The following is a 21,505-nucleotide window of genomic DNA, read 5'->3' on the forward strand; positions in this document are numbered from 1 at the left end:
GTCTCACTGACTGTGAACTAACTGTGCTGATTCAGCAGCGGGGTGGTCTGGACTGTTTCTGAGTCGTATCCTCATATATCAACAGCTCACCCCTTTTTTCATTCAGACTGGTGAGATCCAGATTTCATATCGGTTATCTCACCGTTCGTCGATAACTGTGATATTTCAACAACAAAAAAGAAGACATCGCGCGGTTCCAGATATCCAAACCAACTCTAGACTACACAGACCATTTTGACGGATAGACAAGATATAAAAACAGCTGAGATTTGGTGGGCATCACTGTCCCACCCAGTACATCAAACAAATCACGGGCGTGCTTCGGTTCGCTCGTCATTTCCCACCGCTGACCGCACCTCTCTCTGCCCCCAGAAGCGGCAGCGGCGCTCCAGCTCGTACCGTCTGTGTCGATCACCTCCAGAAGGGTCGGCGCGGCGCGTCCGCCCTCTCGTGATCTCCGCCGTGCCGACCGCTCTGCCCGGCCATCTGCGCGGCTCTCTCGGCCCGTCTCCTCAGCAGTGAGTCCCGCCTCCTGCCGGCAGCCCGCTGACCGCTGTCCAGCCGGCGGCGCAGCTCGGCAGCCTCCCCGGAGCTCTGCTGGCGCGCCACCCAGCTCGGCTGACCGTAGGCGAGCAGGCGGGCCGGCGGGGCGGCTAGAACGGGCGGCTCCCAGACGGCGACCGTCCACACAGCACCGCCGGAGGGCGGGGAGGCGCGGGGCGGGCTCTCCGGGGCTGGATCAGAGGCCGGTGCGGGGCTGGAGTGGGGACAGACGGCGCACCCGGAGCAGGGTGTACCCTGGGAGCAGGAGGCGCTCTGCTGGCACTCGGGAGCGCATTGAGAGGCTGGAGGAGCTCCGTTGGTGATCGAAGGTGTTCCATTGGTTATGGGTACACCATTGGCCTTAGAGGGTGCACCTTGGGTGCAGGAGCCCTTCCTTGGACAGGTAGGAGCACACTGGGTAGCCGAAGTTCCACCCGGAGTGCCACTTTGTTGACCAGTCGGCACTCTCCCTGTACACTCCGGACACTGTCCACAGCCGAGGGCCGTCTCTGCCGGTGTGCTGACCCCGGGAGAAGTCTGCGCTGACCGTGACTGTCCGGCGGACGGCCCGGGTCGACAGTCTGCCGGGGAGGCGGACCGGGGAGACGTCTGCACACCCTGACACTGACTCGGGGAGGGCTCCCGCCGCGCCAGGGCTATCGCCAGGTCTCGGTAGCCGACGGTCGAGTGGCGAGCCAGGGCCAGCGCCATCTGCTGGTACCCCACCAGGGCCATATTCGGGGCTGGGGTGGGCGGCAGGGCCACGGTGCTGGTGGGGGTCAGCTCGGGGGAGGACTCGGGCGCAGAGTCAACCGGTGACGGCTCCTCAGTCGGCTGAGCTATCGCGTTTCGCGGTGTGGGGGTCGCTGAGGGGACAGGTCTGGCAGCCAGCCGGTCCAGCTCTGCAGCAGGCCGCGCCGCGTCCGAACTCATGGACGAACTCCGGGAGGTTCTCCGTATTCTGGCTGATTTCGGTGGAGATCTTTCCCTGGATGTGGACGGTTCTGAGTCGTGCGATGAGCTCAGAGTTGCCTGCAGTTTGGCTCTGAGCGTCTCAGCCACCGTCGCCATCTCGTGCTGGATGTTGGTGAGGTAGGCGGGCAGCCTCCCCAGTTTGGTCCCGGGCGGTGGGACGGACTGCGCCCGGCGCTGACTCCCAGTGACCTCGGAGGTCGTGTCACGGCGGCCGCGCCGGTCCTCCGGTGGAGGGGTGCTCCTCGGACTGAGACTGGGACACTCCGCTGGTCCGCCCTCCGGGCTGACGGTGGCTCGCTCTTCTAACGGACCGGCGCCATCAGTCGTCTCCTCTGCCTCGTTAGCACAGTGCGCCTCGCTGTCTTCGTTTTCTAGGGAGCTGATCGCGGCTCCAACCTGTTTATCCGGCGATGTTGAACGCGAGGTAGTTGGCGATTTATCCGGGCACCCTGCTCCCGAAGTGCTGGCTATCTGTTTATCCGGTGATCCTGCTCTGGATGTGCTCGGCTGCCTGTCTGGAGACCCAGCTCCTCCTCCCACCGCTGATGTGCCCGCTGCCGTCGACCCGGTCCTGTCTGGTGGACTACTGCTAGTGCCGGCCTGCTGTCCCTCCCGCGTCCCTCCGCTCCCCTCCCCGGCACAGCGGCGCGGCGTCGGGCACTGGGACGGTCTGGGAGAGGGCGACCTCGACCCGCCGGTACCGTACTCCCTCTCCAGCCTCCTCTCCGCGTCCTCCAGCATCAACTTCACGCAGCGGGAGGTATTCAGCAGCGGCACTACGTGGTCATCATCCGCGGCTTTCTGTTCGGGTGCTAACACCTCGTACGGGTCGGCGCCGCAGAACTCCTCGTCTCGGAGGTGCTGGGCGCGCTCATCCACCTCGTGTAGGAACTCTTTGAGAGATACCTCAGCCACGGTGGCTCGGCGGCGACTGAGCGCTCGCCGGTCGGCCGTCGGGCCGGCAGCTGCCTCCGGGCCGGCGGTGCGCTCAAACCAGGTCGGATGGTGAACCTCATGGTCCTCCTCAGACGGAGGAGGAGCGGCGGCGGGCGGTGGTTTGACGGGTGCCGGTAGCGAGGGACGCCGCGACTGACCGGTCGGCAGACCCAGCAGGCGGCTGAGCAGGGAGCCGCGCCGCCGGCGGTCGGCGGCGGGCGGCGCGGGCGGCTCCACGCGAGGCGGAGGGCAGCTGGAGGCCCGCTGGGTCGGAGATGACTGTCTATCGGCGCTGGGGTCGACCTCAGAGATAAGCGGGGGCACACGGGGCTCCTCTGCACTGGGTTTCGCTGCCCTTTCGGAACAGGGCTTCACTGGGTCTTCTGATGCCTCCGTTACTGGTGGAACAGACACTTTCTCCTCAGTTTCTGCCTTTGGCGGAACAGGAAAGTCCTCAGATACCACAGCACGCTCTTGGTCCTTATTACCCTCCTTCTGACACTCTTCGCCATGCTCGGCCCCGCTGGCTGGTTCTTCTCCGGACGAGGCCATCTGCTCCGATCTGCGTCTTCTCCGCTCGTTCTGAACACACCGCCGGGACACGGACACTTTCCTGGGCCGAATCTTCTCAGCCTGGGCGAGCTTCAGCAGGAGCTGCGCCTCCAGCGCGTCCGGCACCTCCTCCTCACTGGACGAACTGCTGATCGGCGACTGCTCGTGCAGGTGCTCCGTGTACGTTTTGGCGTCCACCTTCTCAAACTCGGTCACCACCGACTCCAGGAAGCCCCAGTGCTCTGTGAGCGGCGCGTCCAGGTCGAAGTTGGTCCTCACCAGGTCCCAGTGTCGGGCGGCCTGACTGCGGTCGGTGCCGGCGGTCTGTGCCGCTGACTCTGAGGGCTGTTCGGGCGGCTGATCGGCCCGCAGAGCGGTGCTCGGTCTGCCCCGGGACAGCCGCCGCAGCCAGCTGCGCTCTCGGCTCTGCTCTCGGCCTGTCGGTGCTCCGCCGCTGTCCGACGACTGTCGCCGCTGGGAGGAGCGCCGCCGGAACCTGGCGAACGTCAGCCGGCGCGGCGTGCCCAGAGAAGCGGCGCGGGTCCGAGCTGGTCTCTGAGGACTGACCGAGGGACTCGCGGTCCGGTCGGCGCTGGGAGATCCCGCCGGGACGACATCGTCCTCCCATCTCACCGAGTGACCCGGCGGTACGGACTTAGACCGCTCACACGCGCCCCCCGGGCCGCCGTCTGGCCGCGTCTCGCCCTCAGTCGTTGCTCCCTCGCCAGTCACGTTAGTCTCACTCGTCTCGGGGATGTTATCCAGGAGGCTGACGCGCCGCTGCGGGTCCAGCACCACGAGCTCCTCGGTCGGCCATTCCGTGTCTAAATCACGGTGATTCGGTAGGAACGGTCCCGAACCGACGGCCGCCGGCGGACGATCCTCGGAGGAGCCGAAACCGAGCCAGGCGGCCGGGCCATGAGGAGACCGTGAGCCGTTCGGAGACCGGCTGAGGCGGGTCTGTTTGGTGGAGCCACGGACTAGGCCGGGCCGCTGGTCCCGCAGGTCGCAGATCTCCCGGAACTGGGGCCGAACCTGCGGCGGAGGGACAGATACAGCGCTGTTAGACAGGTTACAAACGCACGGACAACGCCCAGTTTCCCGGAAAGGAGACATTGAGCTGCATACCTCACCCCTGTCAAATTAAACATGACACTGGTCCAGTGGTCACATGAATGAACAATGCGCTTGCATTTATGCACCTCCTCATTTCTGAACACTTGTTTACATATCCAGATAGTCATATCTATTGACCGGCCACCGTCAACTTAGCAACAAGAAGCGTTAAGGTCCCTCGGCTGGCGTGCCTCAGCTACCGTAACCCTTTGAATATGCCCAAGGGAGATGACACGGTTAGCTTACCAGTTGTCGGACGACTCGATACTGCTCTGCGGTCGGTGACTGTGAGGGTGGTTCGCTCGCCGACTCTGCAGTGACTCCGCCGAGCTGCTGAGACTGCTGAGGCTGCTGCTGAGGCTGCTGCTGAGGCTGCTGGTCCGGCGGCGGCGGCGGCGAGGTCACCTCCTCGTCCCCCAGAAAGGCGGCGTTGTGGTGTCCGTGCTGCGGCGGCGGCGGCGCGGCCGGCAAGGCGGCGCCGTGCCGCCGCGCCGGAGCCATGGCGCGCCGCTGCAGACACTCGCAGCAGCCGAGCCAGCCGCTCATCCCCCTGCCGGAGGCGCCGGGCCCGCCCCCTCAGATACCGTATCGGCGCCCGTGCGCCGTATCGCGCTCTAAGCCGTCGCTCGGTAGCTCAGGCGACGTGATAGGTGTTCGGTCAACAAACAGGCCGATTGAAGTGCATAAAATTTGAGACGGAAACATGCACTTGAAGCATTTCGAATTATTCGTGTCATATTGTCATAGAAAAGGGGCATTATCGAATTGGAAATACTTGAATCTGGTTTGCGTACGTACCGTACCTATAAGAAATGATTGAAACGTCATTGCTTTTGCCTTTCAGTGTGCAACGTTGTTGCCCTGCTTTTGAAATCTTAATCAGAACCGTTTAGGACAACAGGCAAAATTTAATGAGTCTGAACCCTTGTCACTAAAGAGCAGTGGTGCCAACTGCCAGAACTACGTTGTTCATTTACGTCCTATAATTAACTAGATGCCGGCAGCGCTCGTGCGTTGCCTTGGGCCAGAATTGGAGGATCCATAGCCCAATGACTTCATTAATTAACTGCACGTGCATAGTTCATGTCCCAGGCACCCCAGTGCAGTCATTTTCATAACATCATGTAGCGTGTGTCTAGTTCTATCAGTGTACCGACTTTTGTGTCGCTAGATCGACGCTTCCCGGGATCAGAGGATCCCTCGTCAAAACCGTTATCCACCCCCCGCACGCGCAGCTTGCACCCCTCGGATATTATCTCGCCGGAATGTCGTGATCAAATGTATTCTTCTTATGACCTGCAAGTTTTGAACCAGTTAGAGCTGCCGTTTACCCTGCAGGCGTGGCAACGTACGAAGGGGTGCAATCGGCTTGCACGTGCATAGCTCATGCACCACAGAGTTTAGCTCAACCAAATGTGCATTATTTTGGAGGCCTTGCCTGGGACTACCATTGAACCGATTTTGAGGTTGATAGCTTAAAATTTCTTTGAGCCAGAGGACCTCACGTCAAAACGGTTTTTCGACCCCAGCACATGCAGCCTGCACCCCTCGCAGACGGTGACCCCCCTGGAAACGGGTTCAAGGTGTTACCGATGTGTCCCGCCAGTATGGCTTTGCCCGTGACCTCGGGTTGACCTGTAGCCTTGACAAAAAATTTCGTGTCACCGAAACTTTGAAGCGGAATAGCATGTGCCACGAAGCACCGAGCGAACCGAGGCCAGCACCAAAAGTTTACCTCGCCGGAGACGAATCAAACGGTCCCACTTTCGTCCCGATCGGTCCACCCATTTTGACTCCAGGTCCAAAAAAGCTTGGACAAACTCACACACATACTCACTGACAAACAGGTTCAGCCGAACTTTTTTCAGCGACCCACCAATGGGAATTTCCGGATGCAAAAGCATGCTATCGCATGCTTTTGATCCTCCAATTCTGGATTAAACACCCGTGAGAGCCCTGCGGTCGGTGCCTCATCCCACTGCCAGCTGGTCGGCCGCCACTCACCCGGCGCTGTGTTCCCGATGTCGGTCACATCCGAGTCCCGTCTCTGTCGAGCTGCTGTCACTGCTCCCGAGTCTCTCACGCGACCAACTGGCACATTGACCACGGAGCTGCCACTCGAAAAACCGCACCATCTCTCGTGGCCCAGTGCCGGCTGCCGCCTCCGGCCCAGCCGACAGAGTCGTCCGTATATATTGACAGGCCGCCACTTGTGCCTGCCGCGTGGCGGCTGAAAAATCGATATTGCTGTCCGATGTCGTTCGGCTCTCCCGATCGAGTCGAGTCGCCCTTTTCGCGTGGTTCGACACCTGACAGCTTCAATAGCCGCGGTGCGTGTAACCTCGGTGGCCCGAGGCTCAGCCAACCAATCTGCTAGACACAGAGCTGGCGAAATATTCAGCCCACTTAGCGGTTTCTTATCATACCCTGAAGGAACCGTTGTGTGGGTTTATTTCAGGTGTTCGTTGTGAAGGGGCAATTCGTTTAAATGACGCGGCCTAAATTGCCTGACGCACTGCGCCGCTGCTACGGTTTGTCGCAGATGTTTTTCTGCAGTATCAGTGCCAATCAGCGCCTACACTCTGCAAATGAAGCGGAAACCGTGGGCAAGTCAACGACTCAACGTATTACGAGCTTATTTGACACTCGCTTATTTGACAAGACATCTATATCCTGGGCAGAACGATTGAAGTTAGAGTGTCAAATGTGTAGGCCCTTCTGTATGTATCACTAGTTAAACAATCACAAATTCGTCATGAATTGGTGATTGTTCAGTATCTGTCCCTTCAATCGCAATGTTTGATGTTCGTCACCGTTATTCCTTATCATACCTTCAGCCTCGAGTCACTCAGGACCCAGTCAAACGCCGATCCCATATTAGAGATTTAATCATCGAAAGCATGTGGTTGTTAGGTATCAAACTACAATATTTGGCAATCTCACCACAAACGGATGACAATATGTACATGAGCTATGTACACAGATGAATGCAGCTCGTCAGTTCATTGGAATTGATCACGAAATACACTTCAAACACAAATAATCCACCTGCGCGCAAATTGATTGGCGCACACGCAGCTGACTAGCTCGATGTCGGGTATCGAGCTCAACTCGATGGCTATCGAGTACAACTCAGTGGCCAAACTCACCAGAGAACTCACACTTACACTCACACACTCACTTTACGCCGCAATTGATCTGTCGCGCGCACTCGCTCCGGTCAGTTGATCCATCTCGCGGGCACGCTTCTACTGAATCACACACGGCGTCCTGCGCCCACTCGCCTCTCACTCACACCTCACTCTAGTCTACATAAATAGTTGTATGGCATCGCATCCGTCCGCCACTGTAAGTGTCTGTCGCCCCGCCGGGGGGCAGCTGCCGAGTGTTGAGCTGGTCGCCGCCGGCCGTTACACCACCTTAGCCTGGCCGTAGACGGGCGAGCCGGCCGAGTCGGAGATGTACGTGTAGTCGGCGTCCGTCTCGGCGTAGTCGTCGTCTGCGTCGGGCGGCGGCCGGGCGGGCTGCTGCGGCCGGCCCGGCTCCGAGATAGAGAGACGCTCCAGCGGCTCCGTACCCGGCTCCGGGTCGTCCTCGTACAGGCTGAGGGGGAGGAGGGAGGGTCAGCGCGGGAGGACTAAAGGGAAGCTGTGAGGGAGAGGGAGAGGAAGTTCATACCAGGTCGTCAGTACATATAGTAGGATCACTGCTATAGAACGGACGGCGCCACCACAAGCCAGCAGCGGAGGTGCGAGACAATTTTTTTTTTTTTTGACAATATTGATACACAGCCACACACGACACTGCCTAGAACAAGCACTCGGCAGTGCCACCAGAAACTAAGGACCGCACACTGCACACTTATGTAATGCTCAAGTCGCCAATGATCAACGATGGAGAACGGCATATTTTGAAAGTATGGCACCGAGTACTGAGTCATAGTCACGAGGTGGGTGATTCACAGATACAATAAACAGTTTCGAGTGCGACAGCTTTAAACACATGGGACTAGGCGGGACTAGCACGCGTCTCACACTGGCTGAAAGCGTGACCACAAGGACTGTGGCAGCTGTTAGAAGACCGATCCATTCGGCATTCAGTTTAGGGGTGGGATCACCTTGCTTTCATGCAGTTAAGGGACTAATTGACTTCATAATTTAGTTTTTTGTCAGAAATGAAAACAAAACGACTGACACAGGGAAACCTAAGCGGTACAACGCCAAGTGTTAGCGTAAGACGAAAACAGCAAAACAACACACCAACAAAAACGTGAAATAAAAACAACAAAACAACACACCGGCAAATAAAACGGAAGACAAACCAAACAAAATGTGGACGAGTTATTACGGAGACGGCACACTGACTCGGTAAAATCCGTACTCACTCCTTATCACTATCACTGAGTCTCTTCCACAACAACTCTGCAACCCAGGTATTTTACAATTATAGAAAGCCTCGCTGTATCTCCGGGAATTACTCATTACTTTTGCTGGAAGCCGCTTACAACTAATCGCAACCCGCATAATTGAATATATTTGTGAGGTGAATGGGTCTAATCGGATTATATAAGACCAAACAAAGAAACAATGATTAACATCAGTTGAAAGTAACTACTACCTACGCAATACCAGTACACACTGGTCATGAGTTCATAGCTTTGCGGTCTCTCCTGTAAAGGCAGCACGCCGGCGCGTTGCAGCACGTTTTATCCCTCCGTATTCGGGGCGCGTGTACTCACAATTCGGGATCCTGTTCGGCGGCGCCCTCCTCCGCCACCAGCAGCTCGTACTCCTCGGCAGCGAACCGGTCCCAGTCCGACATCTGGCGGCGGGAGAGAGAACTAACGTCAGACGGCGGGGGAGAGCTAACGCCAGCCGGCACGCAGGGGGTGTGTCTGACCTCCGTGTCACAAACAGCCCACAAAACACCGGCACAGGACCGGCGGACACACAGCGCACATCCCGCCCGGTCCCTCGGGACGGGCTGTCAGCCCGGGTCACACCAACAGAGCGCTGACCAAGGCCAGGCCGACCAGGCGGCCATTCAAACCCCCACCGGCCGATAACAAAGGGTCATGTCCACCGCGGACATAACCCAGTCCTACCAGTTAACCGTATCTGTCAAATAATAGGGTGAAGTCGTATAAGAGTACGCACTTAGTGGATTTCTTGCTCTCATTTGTTTAATATTTGAAGGAAAGAAATCGCAAATAGGGAATATTAAAGTTCATTGAATTAGCCATCAACCCATGGGGCAACGATCCTTCAGCGTAAATGGAAGTGGTCTAAAACTGACATTTTCTGAACCGTTGCACTTGCGTACTCTTACCGTATGGGGTGTGTAAGAGTACGCACGCCAGGCGGGTGGAGTACGCAAGCATATGAACACACACCTATGCAGCTTGCACTGTCCAAATGCTTAACTTCAAACTCAGAAGGCATTTAAGTTAATTCTAGTATCCTAAAAGAAAAACATAAAATAAATCTTTCAAGTCTATAAATCAGGAAATAATTATGTCGTGTGTTTCTTAAAAAAATGCACATTCAAAAAGGGGAATAGCTCGTATTTGGAAGAATTTCGGGTACGCATCTGCATCACAGTGCTCCACTGATGATATACCTACAAAACAAACGTCATTGAGCGATAGATTAATAATTCTATATTTCTGTATATTCGATTTAATGTATAATTCTGCGTACTCTTACCCTCCTGAACAGTGCGTCCTCTTACCGTACATGTAATTCGCGCACAAAACAACCCCGAAACGTTGTACAAAACTTCGCAAACAGAATATTGCACTGTACAGTATTTCCCCAGATAACCTCACAAGTTTCCCACAACAATCACGGAAATGTACCTTAACTCAACTGCCAAGTATCAAAAGTATTGTACCATATCATAATAATATCATAACGCTCGAAAATAATATTCATCGCCTTAAACTCAACAGCGTCGCCGCACAACGCCCACGTTCCGTTGGTGACATGCACGCACTGGCGGCTTCATGTCACTTCATGAACTCGACAAACCCGCGTTGCTAAGCAACCGAAACAGCTGATGCGTACTCTTATCGCCCGCGTACTCTTACCCGCCCTTACCCTACCCCGCGGACCGCCCCGGCGGCGAGGACTTACCGTCTGTCCCGGCTCTCCGTCCCGCTGCAGAGCGAACGGGTCTCGCTGGTCGTGCTCCAGGTACTTCTCCAGGTTGAAGAACGTGTCGAAGAAGATGTTGCTCATCTGGCACTGTTTGAGGTCGCTCAGCGCGATCTTGCCCGGCGTCTCCGGCTGCACCATGTCCAGCATCTGCGCGAGAGGAATTGAAACACATCGTTATGCAATATCCTCACCACGGAACAAACACTGTATCAGCATTCAGTACACAGAAGCCGATTTATTTATCCAAGTTATCCTCCTTTGTTTAAAACAGACAGCTTAGAATATCACATTGTGCAATGCGCAGATAATATTTACAGAATAACTGAACTGAAAATACATCTGCACAGCGATAACACCCGCAGTGAAATCAGCAAAATACAGCGCCAGAGACGCGTCAGGATGACATTGCTGTTGATCACATAGGTCGTCGGCACTGGTGTTATGTTATATGCCAAGCTAGCGCGACAGATGAGATGTATGAGCAGCGAAAGGGGGCAAAAACTAGTGGGTCAGCATCAGATGGGTGACGTGCCGTCTACTTCAAGACCGTCTCCGTCGCCGAGGGTGCCCCCAGCTGTGTAGTATCAGACCAGTCCCCACCCCAGGCGCTGCAGAAGGGTTACAAGGTGTTTATCTTATACCTCCCCAGGGATATAACAGGCGGGTCAGAGCACCCTTCTGCAAGCTGCAGCCTGAACAAACTGACACTAACCCGACCACTAGGGACTGCTCCCAGCGGCAACCAGCTTTGACGAGCTTATACTGCACCACCTACTTCTGACAGTTCTCAAAACATTGCGGTGACCAGCTGGAAACGCTACCAAGCCTAGTGATAACCCTCACAAAGGACTCTGCCCGACCGCCCACACATGGGATCGGAGACACGACTCACCCAGCAGAGACAGTCCTCGAAGGGCAGCGCCTCGATACCGAGCGCCTCCATCCGCTGCAGCTGCTCCTCGTAAAAGTACTCCAGCTCGTACATCGACAGGTAGCCGTCACCGTCCAGGTCCATACACCTGAAAACGAGAGGTCACGGTGTCAAACACAGAAGTCACAGCACGCACCTCATACACAGCGGTCATGGCGACACACACGAGACAGGGCACTGTCTTCACTCGCCGACTAAGGTACGATAGGGCTCTTCATCAGCTAGTCTAGTGATAAATCACTTAAGGGGAAGACTACTGGCTACCAGTGGGTTCGGTGAGTGTTTCCCTATCGTCAGTATGCAGGCCGCGCGCCAGTTTGGATCACGAAGTATCTGTTACACCAGCGGTGGATCAAACCAGCCACAAGAACCGCGGTGGGGTAGAGAGTCGCCCCTTAAACGGCGATACCACATCAGCACACACGTCAGAGACAGCGCCAAGAACGGAGAGCCATCCGACCGACACAGGGTTCGGACGCTGGCCCGAGAGGGACCAGCGCTGACCAAACAAGGCGCTGAGATGGTCAGACCAGCACAGCACAGCACAGCACGCCGGGTGCCGATAGTCGCGGCGCAGCGCTGAGCTATTGGCGGGCTCCGGTCATAGACACACTGCGTGACTGGCGCCGGTCAGATAGACCCCAAATCGACCGGCCGGCGGTCAGATAGACCCCAAATCGACCGGCCGGCGCTCCTCCGGCCGACCGAGGCGATCGGTCGGCCTTGGCGGGCGCACGTGTGGCGGCGCGCGTGCAGACGCCATAGACAACATCGCTTCCGACTGGCCAGAGCGGTGGGGTGTCGGTAGGGTGATCGGGTCTTAGAGGGTCACGCTTCACTAGCGACCGGGGATGAAGCATGATAACGCTCTGGGGCCCAGACCCTGACTTCTGCACCGAAGAGCGCAGCGGTGAACGGGCCGGGGACGGAACCAAGCGCTCGATGGTCCACTCAGGGTAGACAGCACCGTACGAGCGTGCGTGCAATGTGCATATTATGAGCCCGCGTACGTGCGGGTATGTAAGTACCGGCCCTTCCGGCGAGATCACGCGATCTCACACGCACGAGACAGACCGTCAGTCAGTCCGGAGTGATTTCCGTGGCCCCCTCACGCACAGACTCTCACTCTTAACTCCTACACTCTGTCCGACATTCCCTTGCCTTTCTTTGCTGAAGTGTCATAAAGTCTCCTCACCTGAACCAGTATTCGATGGCGGTCGGGTGTTTCTTGTCCTCCTCGGAGAGCAGGAACCACACAAACTCCATGTAGGTCATCTTCTCCTGCTTCCGGGCACTGCCGCGCGTCACCGCGCCGCTGAAGATGCGGTCGATGATGCGGGACGAGACGGCTGAAAAAGACATGAGGGATAGTTAGACGGCTTAGTCATCAAAGAGCCGGTGGAAAGTAAACGAATACTGACGTTTCGCAATGAAGTCTCTCATAAGTCGTAAGACTTACGACAATTCTGAAGCCGTCACTAGGCAGTCTCCACGACTGCCCGGCCGCCAGGTATGTAGTAAAAGCCTATGTCCACGCAGAAACCACCCGATACAATACACGTGTACCGACTGCGCTGTTAGAATTTTGATTTGCCGCTATCGAGGACAGCATCCCGGTAAGGCTATCTACATCGGGCCGAGCGGCGGAGAGAGAGAGAGTAGCCGTCCAGGGAGTCTTGACAGTGAGTTTGAGGGAGTTCGGAGTCCAGCGGAGGCTGACAGAGTGAGGGAAAGTCCAGAGTCTGAGGCTGGTGGAATCGACAGGTCCTGGGAGAGTCCAGATTGGGACAGAGTGTCTGAGGGAAAACCTGTCTCCGTGGGGACCGATACGCCATCTGAGTCTTTGGCCAGGGAAGTTCCAATGTGAGATTCATGAATCCAGTATGGGCAGACAGTCCTCCGTCCAGTTAGGACTACCACCTATCCCAGGTCAGGCCACCCACCCACACCTCCCCACCACCCAGGCCTCCCCGTGCCAAGGTCAGTACATCCGGGGAACAGCCATCAATCGGCACCTGGGCCTCTGTGAGCGCTCCAATCGCAGCTCCCGCCGGCCGACCGGCTCCTGTCAGCGCCACAAGGTCAGGGCCGCGCCGGCGCCAGATGGCCACAACAGGGGCAAACACTGCGCCGATACACACAACAGACAGACAGACACGCGGCGGAACAGATACACATCACACACAGCACACAGCGTGTGTGTCACACTCACCATGATCATTGTGACGAGCCACGTCCGATTTGTCGATCAGAAGATCGTGATCTTTGTCCAGCTCCCAGAACTTGCAGTAGATCACGTAGAAATGCTCGTAGGAGAAATAGTCGGTGATCTGAAACGCGACAGACGCCGTCAGAATAAAACAAATATTGGCGGGTGTGGGTAGATAAGATGGAGCTGATAGATGTAATCTACGTGTTTTAGCTGAATTTTCGTTGACATATGTGCCGGTTTTTATAGCCGATTTTCACTGATATGATCCACACCATCAGCAAACGACTCGTACTGACGATAAGATATACCACAGAGCTGCGGAAAATACACACCACACCAAATCTAATGCCATATTGCTAAACACATCCCTAATCCGCAGCAGATGTCTGAACTCCACGACCTGAACTAATCGCATCACAGCAGACCAGGAGCCCAATCCAATCTGTGCTCTCCTAGTCATCCTATTGCACAAGACGGCGCGAGTGCGCACAGCAGGTGCGGCGTGGTTTCGTCAGGCCGACACAGTGCTACAGTTTCGCCAGGGCCCGGCCGCCCCATGTGTTCGGTGTCGGATCAAGGCCGTGAGACAGGGAGATCACACAGCCGCCGTGGGACGCACAGGGCCGGTCTGGTAACACAGGCGGGACCGGGGCGGGCCGATGATAAATGGCCCCCGCGGCGTCCTCTCATCTCCGTCTGTGTTTGTTTCGGTAACGAGCATCTGTGTTCTCCGCCGCTGTCAGGTAGTCTCCTGCCGGCTGTTGGTCTCCCGACTGTCCCAGGGTTTGTCTATCTCCCCGATAAGCGCATCTGTCTGGTCGCCGGTGCCGCACATACCTGGTTAATGTCCTCCTCCTGTTCGAGCAGCTGGATGGTTTTGAGCAGGTTGGAGCGGCGCAGCTCGGCCACTGTGATCCGGCCGCTCCACGACCGATTGACGCAGTAGAAAATACGCGCTATCACCTGGAGACGCATACAGTCACAGCGTTACAACACCGCCCATCCACGCTTAGCACATCAGGTCGCAGAGGCGAACGTGGACTTCACACACTCACGAATTTATAGAGCCGGGATTCACAAGGTTAGCATTTAACACTTAGCAGCACAGTCTCTAAAACATTCCATCATCCCCAGGGCTGAATATCTCGGCACCATACGTCCGCACCGTCTCGGAACAGGCGATACTCAGCCGATAATCACCGGGAACTTATGAAGATTGACGACTAATTACAGGTAGTAAATGTGATAATCACGGTGTAGACCCGGCTGTGCCAGGCGATACTCTGTTCGCGGTGGTTAAGGTTACATGGGTCATCTCACTGGAGGTCCTTTCGTGAGAGACTCAGAGGACTGGCTGCACGCGGGGTGTGTAGGAGGGGGATGGATGGGAGGCTGGATTGGGGACCGTGTCCGGCCGCGGGGAGGGTGGGCGGAGGAGCACCTCACCACACACCCGGGCCCGTGTACCCATCTCTCCAGGGGTTTAGAGAAGTCGCCCGGTACAGGACACACCCCCAAGCTACACGATCTGTCCGTCTCAGTTGGCCAGCCCTTCCCGTACACCCGGACTGTTGGAGCTCACAGAGACAGTAAGACACGACACGCCCCCAAAGTAGCTCCACTCACACCACCGGAGGACGGAGGGCAAACGGACGGGGGCAGACGGAAATGGAAAATACCCAACGAACCCGGGTCACCGCTCTTGGTAAAACACCAGAGCCAAGCCCCTCGCCTTATTATTTCAAATCCGAGGTGTTGTTTATAGGACTGTTACATAACGTCTGTTACATCAGACAGTTTAAAACACACCCATGCTACAAATGCCATAAGAACGCTGACAGCAGGGCCTGAATTAGCCCCGGCATGTCGGGGCTGATCCCCGGCCACCCACCTCGGCACAACAGCATAAACAACATGGGCCCAGACCCCAGCCAACCACACTCTACCGGCCCCCTTCAGTCTCCAACCCTGCCCAACAACCACTCTCTACAGTATCCAGTCGATCCAAACCCGTCCTCTTCAACTTCCCACCGTCTGTCTCATCATCTTACCGTGTGCACGTATCGGCTGTGAAACTCGATGGCCTCTTTGAGGAAGTTGAGGCCCGGGTGCGTCTCGACCACGTCCTGCACCAGCGGCACCAGGTCCTCGGGCACCAGGTGGGTGCGCTGACCGGCAGTCAGCACGCGCACGAACCGAGACGCCTGGTCGTGAGACGTGGCCAGCAGTCTGACGGAGAGAGGGGGTCAGAGCGGGTCACACAAGGTCATAATACTACACCCTGCTAGAGAGGGAAGTACTTGTGATTAAACAGCATATACGTAGGTGTTGAAAACCCAACAAAGTAAAGCCCTTCATGAATGCTGCTACAATGTATAAGTGCCGTTGTGGTAGCGTTTTGTGAAACAGTTTAGTCGCTCGTTACCCCACTAAATGTCACGGGCACCGCCCGACCCCTGCGGTTACGTTACCGCCCGCCCCGCCCTGGGAGCGGCGACCGCAGCGGTTCCCCGACCGTTCGCCCCGACCGCAAAGCGTTCACACCGTGAGGCAGGCCGGCTGGTTCCCACCACGGCAGAGCAGTGCGGGGGCGGCGGACGTTGGTCCTAATCGTATCCAACCGTCAGACTCTGCCACCAACGGCCGGCGTCACCTTGAGCCGAGCCGCACCCCGGCCCGGCCCGGGAGGTGATCAGTGACCCCCCGGGGGGCAGCCCGGCACGCGGAACCGCCGGTCCGCCGCGCGCGCCGGCCGCTTTTTGGCGCCGGCCGGCGTCATCCGGCGGCGCGCCGTGAGGGTCACGTGACCTGTTGTGCACGCCGGGCGGGGTGCCGCTGCCGGCCCTGACCCGGTTTTTGTCCGCACCTCAGCCCGGTATTTCCTTGGCCAGCGGCGGCGCTGAGTTGGTGGGAGTGGGTGAGCGAGCGGCCCGGTCGACCCCCATTACCCGGGACGGTAGAGCTGCCCAGCGAGACGGTAGAGGTACACGGACGGTAGAGCAGGGCGTCACTCACCTCTTCCAGAAGTCGAGGAAGGCGGCGGCGGTGACGTGTCCCGTCTTCTCGCCGCCGGCGGCCAGGAACAGCGGCACCTTCCAGTAGAGCGGCAGCTCACAGGCCTGCGGACGGGGGAGACGGGTCGAGTCAGACGGGGCGGGGTGCGAGACACACACGGGCGGGAGGAGCGAGGTAGCGGCCGCCGCGGTAACTGACACTCCTGAGTGAGTACTCACAGCACAGACCCGACACTCCGAGTGCGTGGGCGGACACTCCTGAGTACTCGGTGCGCGGGTGGACGCCTGATCAGCGATGGCACCGAACAATGCCCCACCGCCCGACCCACCGCGAGCGGCCCACCACGCTCACTGAGGCTACGCCCGCATTGTTAGCCTCCTCCAGCAACAAACGCCCATCCGGCCGACCAAATCGGACCATCGCCCAAATAAAAACGGCACAGCGGCGATTAATGTCGCCCATGCCCAGTCTGGCGGGCGTGTTTATCATGTGACGCGGCGGTAGATAGCGGTATGAAGTTCGCATGCGTCACCCGCGGCGGCGCCGGCCGCGGAGCCGCTGTTGCTGGGCCGCGAGGTGTTGCGCTCGTCGGCCGATTATCCCTCTGTGAAGGGCCACGCCGGCAGTCATGTCAAGGTCTGCCTTTGTTGTTCACCTTCGCATGCACGCTGCCGGCGGCGTGCGGTGGTTAGCGCCGAGTAATTCCCTAAACGGCGGCACCTGGCGCTGGGGCGCCGAGCTGATCAGCGTCTGTGATCAGCGTCAGCGGCGCCCCCCCCCCCCCCTCCGGGTCCGGTGGTCCCCTCAGCGACGCTGGCGTGTCGACCAGCAGGAAGTACCGGAGAACACGATTGGCACGGCAGCAAAAACGGCCGACTGATAGAGCCGGAGCCGGAGATGGACACCGCGCGGCCGACTGGCGCCGCGTGCTCGGCCGAACAGACGGCTAATCAACCGACACCCCGAGACACGGGATCTCAGGGATCTCCCGAGGAGAGGGAGGGAGCGGCGCTGGATGGCGTGCCGACTGGCTGGAGAGAGTTCCGGTCAGCAACAAAAACTGGCGGCGAGTCGCACCCGCGGAGATAAGGCACGGGTCTCGGATGGATGACCGCGGAACTAATGAACACCTGAAAAGGACATCGCAAAGAAGATCAGAAACATGACAGAATGCTAATCACTGATTGGAATGCTAAGCCCTCATGTCTCCTGTCAAAGACCGTTGAACAAGCCCCTGCAGTCAATATCACACGGTAGCAACACTGGACAACACAAGCCACGTCGGTGACCGGTCGCATCCCGTCCCCATTCGGCCAGTCCAGCTCCGGCCCGTCGACGTATTTGGCGCGGCTGGCGCCGATCGTGCCGCATTTGGCGGCCGGTCGTCTGCGGCGAGTGTGGCGCTGTGTCTGCGGCGAGCGTGACGCTCTGGCGGCGGCGGCGTGGTGTGTGGGAGGACACTGTCACCGAGCGATCGACAGATCGACGCAGCCAGACGATATGTCGCGACAGCCTCACAAAACCCGAGCCACGGCGACTGACTGCCAGATACCGGCGGCTCCGAGCCAGGAAAACAACGGCTGCTTTTGTCACAGACTTCCGTCAACCACAAATCTCAGAGGTTTTCACGAGCCAACACAAAGGTTCGCCCGCAGACGAAAAACTCCGCCTGTAATCCGGGCTGCCGACCGTCCTCGTCAGCTATGGCAACTTTAAGCCGAGCTGCAGCGACCGCTGCCGATCGACAGGTGTGATCCACATGGGTTCAACTCGTGACGAGACCGGGGTGGGCTGATCAGATCCAGCCACGCACGCACCACCGCTAGGGAAAACCGTCACTGGGCGTTACCTGAGCCATATCACAGACAGCTCCCGCCGCTCTGCTTGGAGAGTCCGTCCGGCTGCGGAGGCCCTGCAGAGGCGCCGGGCGCGCCCCTCAGTCACACCGCCGTCTCTCTCACTGTGTCATGGGTTATTCATCTGCCGTCCGTTTGTAATGCGGTGCCCGGCCCGGCTGCGGTGCGTCTACTCTCACCCCGACACCAGGCATCCATCACGGCAAACGGCGGACGGCCGCACACGCCCGGCCAAATCGGGAGCCGGCGCAGAGCTCCTTTCTCCCGGCCACGGCGCAAGGTGCGCGGCGAGAGGTATGTGCGTGTGTCTGAGAAAGACGCATTGCACAGTCGCAGCGTGCGGTTTATACGCGTGTCTGAGACAGACAGACGTCCAAAGACATGTGTCCGCTGGCAGAGCAGAACTGCCGGTCCATAAATCAACGCCGCCTATGCGCCTCATTGCTTTTCATTCAGCCGTTCTGCACTTCTTAAGCATTCCTATTCACCTTACCAGCCAGCGTGTCTCATCTTTCTGATGCAACAATGAGCTCCCCGCTCAGTGCAGACATCACAGCCCAGCCGGCAGACCAGGTGAGTCGCCAGTGCCCCTCCCCGTGCCGTGTCTCCACGCGACAACAGTGACGAGTTATCCCGCGCAGCATCTCCGCCGCTGTCTGCCGGCCCGGAGACAGGCGGAGTTTCTGAGAACGGCTCTCTCTTGCCGCCGACAGAGCTGCTCAGACATCGACCGAACATGATAGACGCCGCTCCGGGAATGACACGGCGAACAGACCCAGCTGGCCGGAAAACAATGCAGCAGTTCGCCTGATTGGCAACATAGGAGTCGCTTACGAAGTACTGACAAAACAAAGAGCCTTCGCCGCTTGGTAACGCTCATCCGCTGGTCGCTGAGAGAACAAAGCAGCTTCACAGAGGCAGTCGGGGTCGTTGGGAACAAGCTCTTGGGATCGAGATGAAAACAGCCTCGGAGAGGCCGGAGCTCCTTCCGTGACGCGGCTGGGGGTTATCCACAGTCTGATACCCGTTAAAGCCACTCAGCGTCCGATGCCTGCTAAAACCACTCAGCCCCTCAGACACCGAGAGCCGAGATTGGGCCGCCGCGTCCGGCGCTTAGGACGGTACCGCACGCCACCCTGCGCCGCTGTCGTGGTAGCCCACCCCAAACCCGACAAATCCTCCGATCACCCGAGCGAGAGCTGCACCCAACAGAGGCCACCGCAACTGTCACGGACAGCGGGAAAACCGCTGCGTGACCACAACAGCAGCTCGGCAGGTCACGTGAATAGCAGAGTGCAGAGCATGGTAGACCACACCAGCTGGTCACGCGAGGAGCCGAACAAGGTGCTGAGAGGTCAGCTGACAGCCCTTGACCTTGGGGCTGTCGATATCTGTCGATAAATAAACACCGCGCGCCTGCTACCACTAAAATAAATACTGCACCGCGCGCTGTCGATTCCGATCGACTGCTACCCTTCAGCTCAATGTTTGTCCATATGCAGGCGGTGGGATGATCACGAACTGCTCGGCAACCATCCGGCACAGCCCGGCACCGACCAAGGTCAGGCCAGGGCGCCGCGCGGCGGGCGCTCACTATGCATCTGATGGGGCGGCGTCGCCGTGCGGCCGCTGCCGTCAGTTCGGGACCCAGCAGCCGTCTGTCACTGGCACGGGCCGCCGGGCCACGGCACGAGCGAGCGGGAACGTTAGCCACCCAGCGGTGACGAACGGTAAGATCAGGTGACCGGCGGCTCGGGTGACACGGCCCTCCGGCCACCCACTCAGGCGGTCACCGACTCTGCACGAACAAGACTTAGCGCTGCCATTCACAGGCGTCAGTCCAGTCCTTGACATTTTAGCCTCACGATTGGTGCCCGTTCGTACCGTTTCCATGGGCGAGTCAGTGTCCACCGGACGAGGAAAACCACGGAAAATCAACAGTGACGAAGCACCAGACACGTCATAGCATCGGAAGCATAAAGTGACACCGCTTCGTGCAATTCATGCACAAAACTCCGGAGAAAGAAAGCACGTTTCCAACCGCAGCCCTAATACCCAGAGCACCAACTACAAAACTTTCCCATGAAACCTTCTATCGACCCCTCCCCTTCAGACGGCAAGCAGTGTTTCGTTGAGCAGCGAGTGAAATCTCACCTTTGCGATGGCGGCGAATTTGTCCTTGGGCACCTGGCCGCCGGGGTACGAGTTGAACGCCTGCTGAATCCGCTGCAGCTGAGCCTCCACCTTGTCACGGCTCTCCGGGCGGCCGTACGGAAAGTGGAACCTGCCGAACACACCGGGTCACGAGGTCAGGTCACAAGGTCGGGTCACAGAGTGACACAGACTGCGCTAACGGGTCGGACGATCACAGGGCAAATTGGACCGTTCGACATAAAGGAAGGGGCCGTACGGTAGTTATATAAACAATGGGTGTGAACAGGGTTTTCGTGCGGTGAAACTATTTGTTCTGTTGATGACTTAAACGAGCTAAATAAATGGTGACAGACAATGAGGGAAAATGGCCCAGTGGCACGGGCGGGGAGTGGCAGTATGGCGCCGTTACACGACCGTCAGTCACGGATAGAGGCACCGGGGTGACGCACCCTAAACAACGGCCTAGCAGTGCACACCAAATTCAGACAAAATAAATGAGGCATTAAAATAATAGGGTATTTGCTGCGCTGATTTTTCCTCGGCTGTTTACTATTTTGGAATTCTAGATTTCCTGGGTTGACCATATGCCTCCAAATAAGGCAGTAAGGCGCAGCGTCACTGGGTGCATGGTCGCATCAGCGCCCATTCAGCGGTCGAGCCCACTGCTCCCGCCGCAATACGCAGTACCGTACCAGACAGCACGATATCTCGATACCACAGCGGCGGCACAGTCCCGAGCAGCTGACTGGCGCCAGTACACAGATCCGTATACACGGAGAGGGCACACCCCCGGAACGACACACCCCCGGGTCCCCCCGACCCGCGGCGCCGGCGGCGGGAGGAGGGCTATTGCGTCGTACGGCGCTCGGTGCTCCCGAACGGACGGACGAGCCCCGCGCCGGTCTGAGGCCGATCGGCCGCCGCTGAGTGGTCCAAACTAACCACATCCGAGCTCGGCCGGCCAGACAGTGGAGCTTGTTGGGACGGGAGAGGAGCCAATTGAGTAGGAAGAGGAGCTAATACGGCTCGGAAGGGAGCCAGTTGAGCTAGAAGATGA

The 21,505-nt window shown here is 58.0% G+C and overlaps 2 protein-coding genes across 2 annotated transcripts in view; both read right to left on the bottom strand.

Moving 5' to 3' along the window:
• Positions 1-144: 144 nt before the first annotated feature.
• LOC122384553 (serine/arginine repetitive matrix protein 1-like) lies at positions 145-6,212 on the bottom strand. Its single transcript, XM_043372090.1, has 3 exons — positions 6,127-6,212; positions 4,369-4,672; positions 145-4,041 (listed from the first exon to the last, which is right to left on the bottom strand). The coding sequence occupies exons 2-3, from the start codon at positions 4,666-4,668 to the stop codon at positions 412-414; spliced, it is 3,930 nt and encodes a 1,309-aa protein (XP_043228025.1). The 5' UTR covers positions 4,669-4,672; positions 6,127-6,212; the 3' UTR covers positions 145-411.
• Positions 6,213-6,994: 782 nt separating this feature from the next.
• The window catches only part of LOC122384544 (chromatin modification-related protein eaf-1-like), a 78,530-nt gene continuing 64,019 nt past the window's right edge, over positions 6,995-21,505 (bottom strand). The window contains exons 4-13 of the mRNA XM_043372075.1: positions 20,449-20,578; positions 16,439-16,542; positions 15,475-15,652; positions 14,261-14,386; positions 13,424-13,541; positions 12,407-12,560; positions 11,173-11,299; positions 10,257-10,427; positions 8,861-8,943; positions 6,995-7,725 (exon numbers count right to left, since the gene is read on the bottom strand). Of these exons, the coding sequence (XP_043228010.1) occupies positions 7,533-7,725; positions 8,861-8,943; positions 10,257-10,427; positions 11,173-11,299; positions 12,407-12,560; positions 13,424-13,541; positions 14,261-14,386; positions 15,475-15,652; positions 16,439-16,542; positions 20,449-20,578 (1,384 nt within the window). The 3' untranslated portion in view covers positions 6,995-7,532. The remainder of the gene's footprint in view (positions 7,726-8,860; positions 8,944-10,256; positions 10,428-11,172; positions 11,300-12,406; positions 12,561-13,423; positions 13,542-14,260; positions 14,387-15,474; positions 15,653-16,438; positions 16,543-20,448; positions 20,579-21,505) is intronic.

Source organism: Amphibalanus amphitrite, unplaced genomic scaffold, assembly GCF_019059575.1.
Source record: "Amphibalanus amphitrite isolate SeventyFive unplaced genomic scaffold, NRLGWU_Aamphi_draft 000193F_arrow, whole genome shotgun sequence".
Lineage (NCBI taxonomy): Eukaryota > Metazoa > Arthropoda > Thecostraca > Balanomorpha > Balanidae > Amphibalanus > Amphibalanus amphitrite.

Excerpts from the sequence above, each read along its gene's own strand:
- LOC122384553 (XM_043372090.1), bottom strand. The coding sequence starts at position 4,668 with ATGAGCGGCTGGCTCGGCTGCTGCGAGTGTCTGCAGCGGCGCGCCATG. Across the intron at positions 4,042-4,368 it reads ATCGAGTCGTCCGACAACTG|GTTCGGCCCCAGTTCCGGGA; the intron begins GTAAGCTAACCG and ends CCTCCGCCGCAG.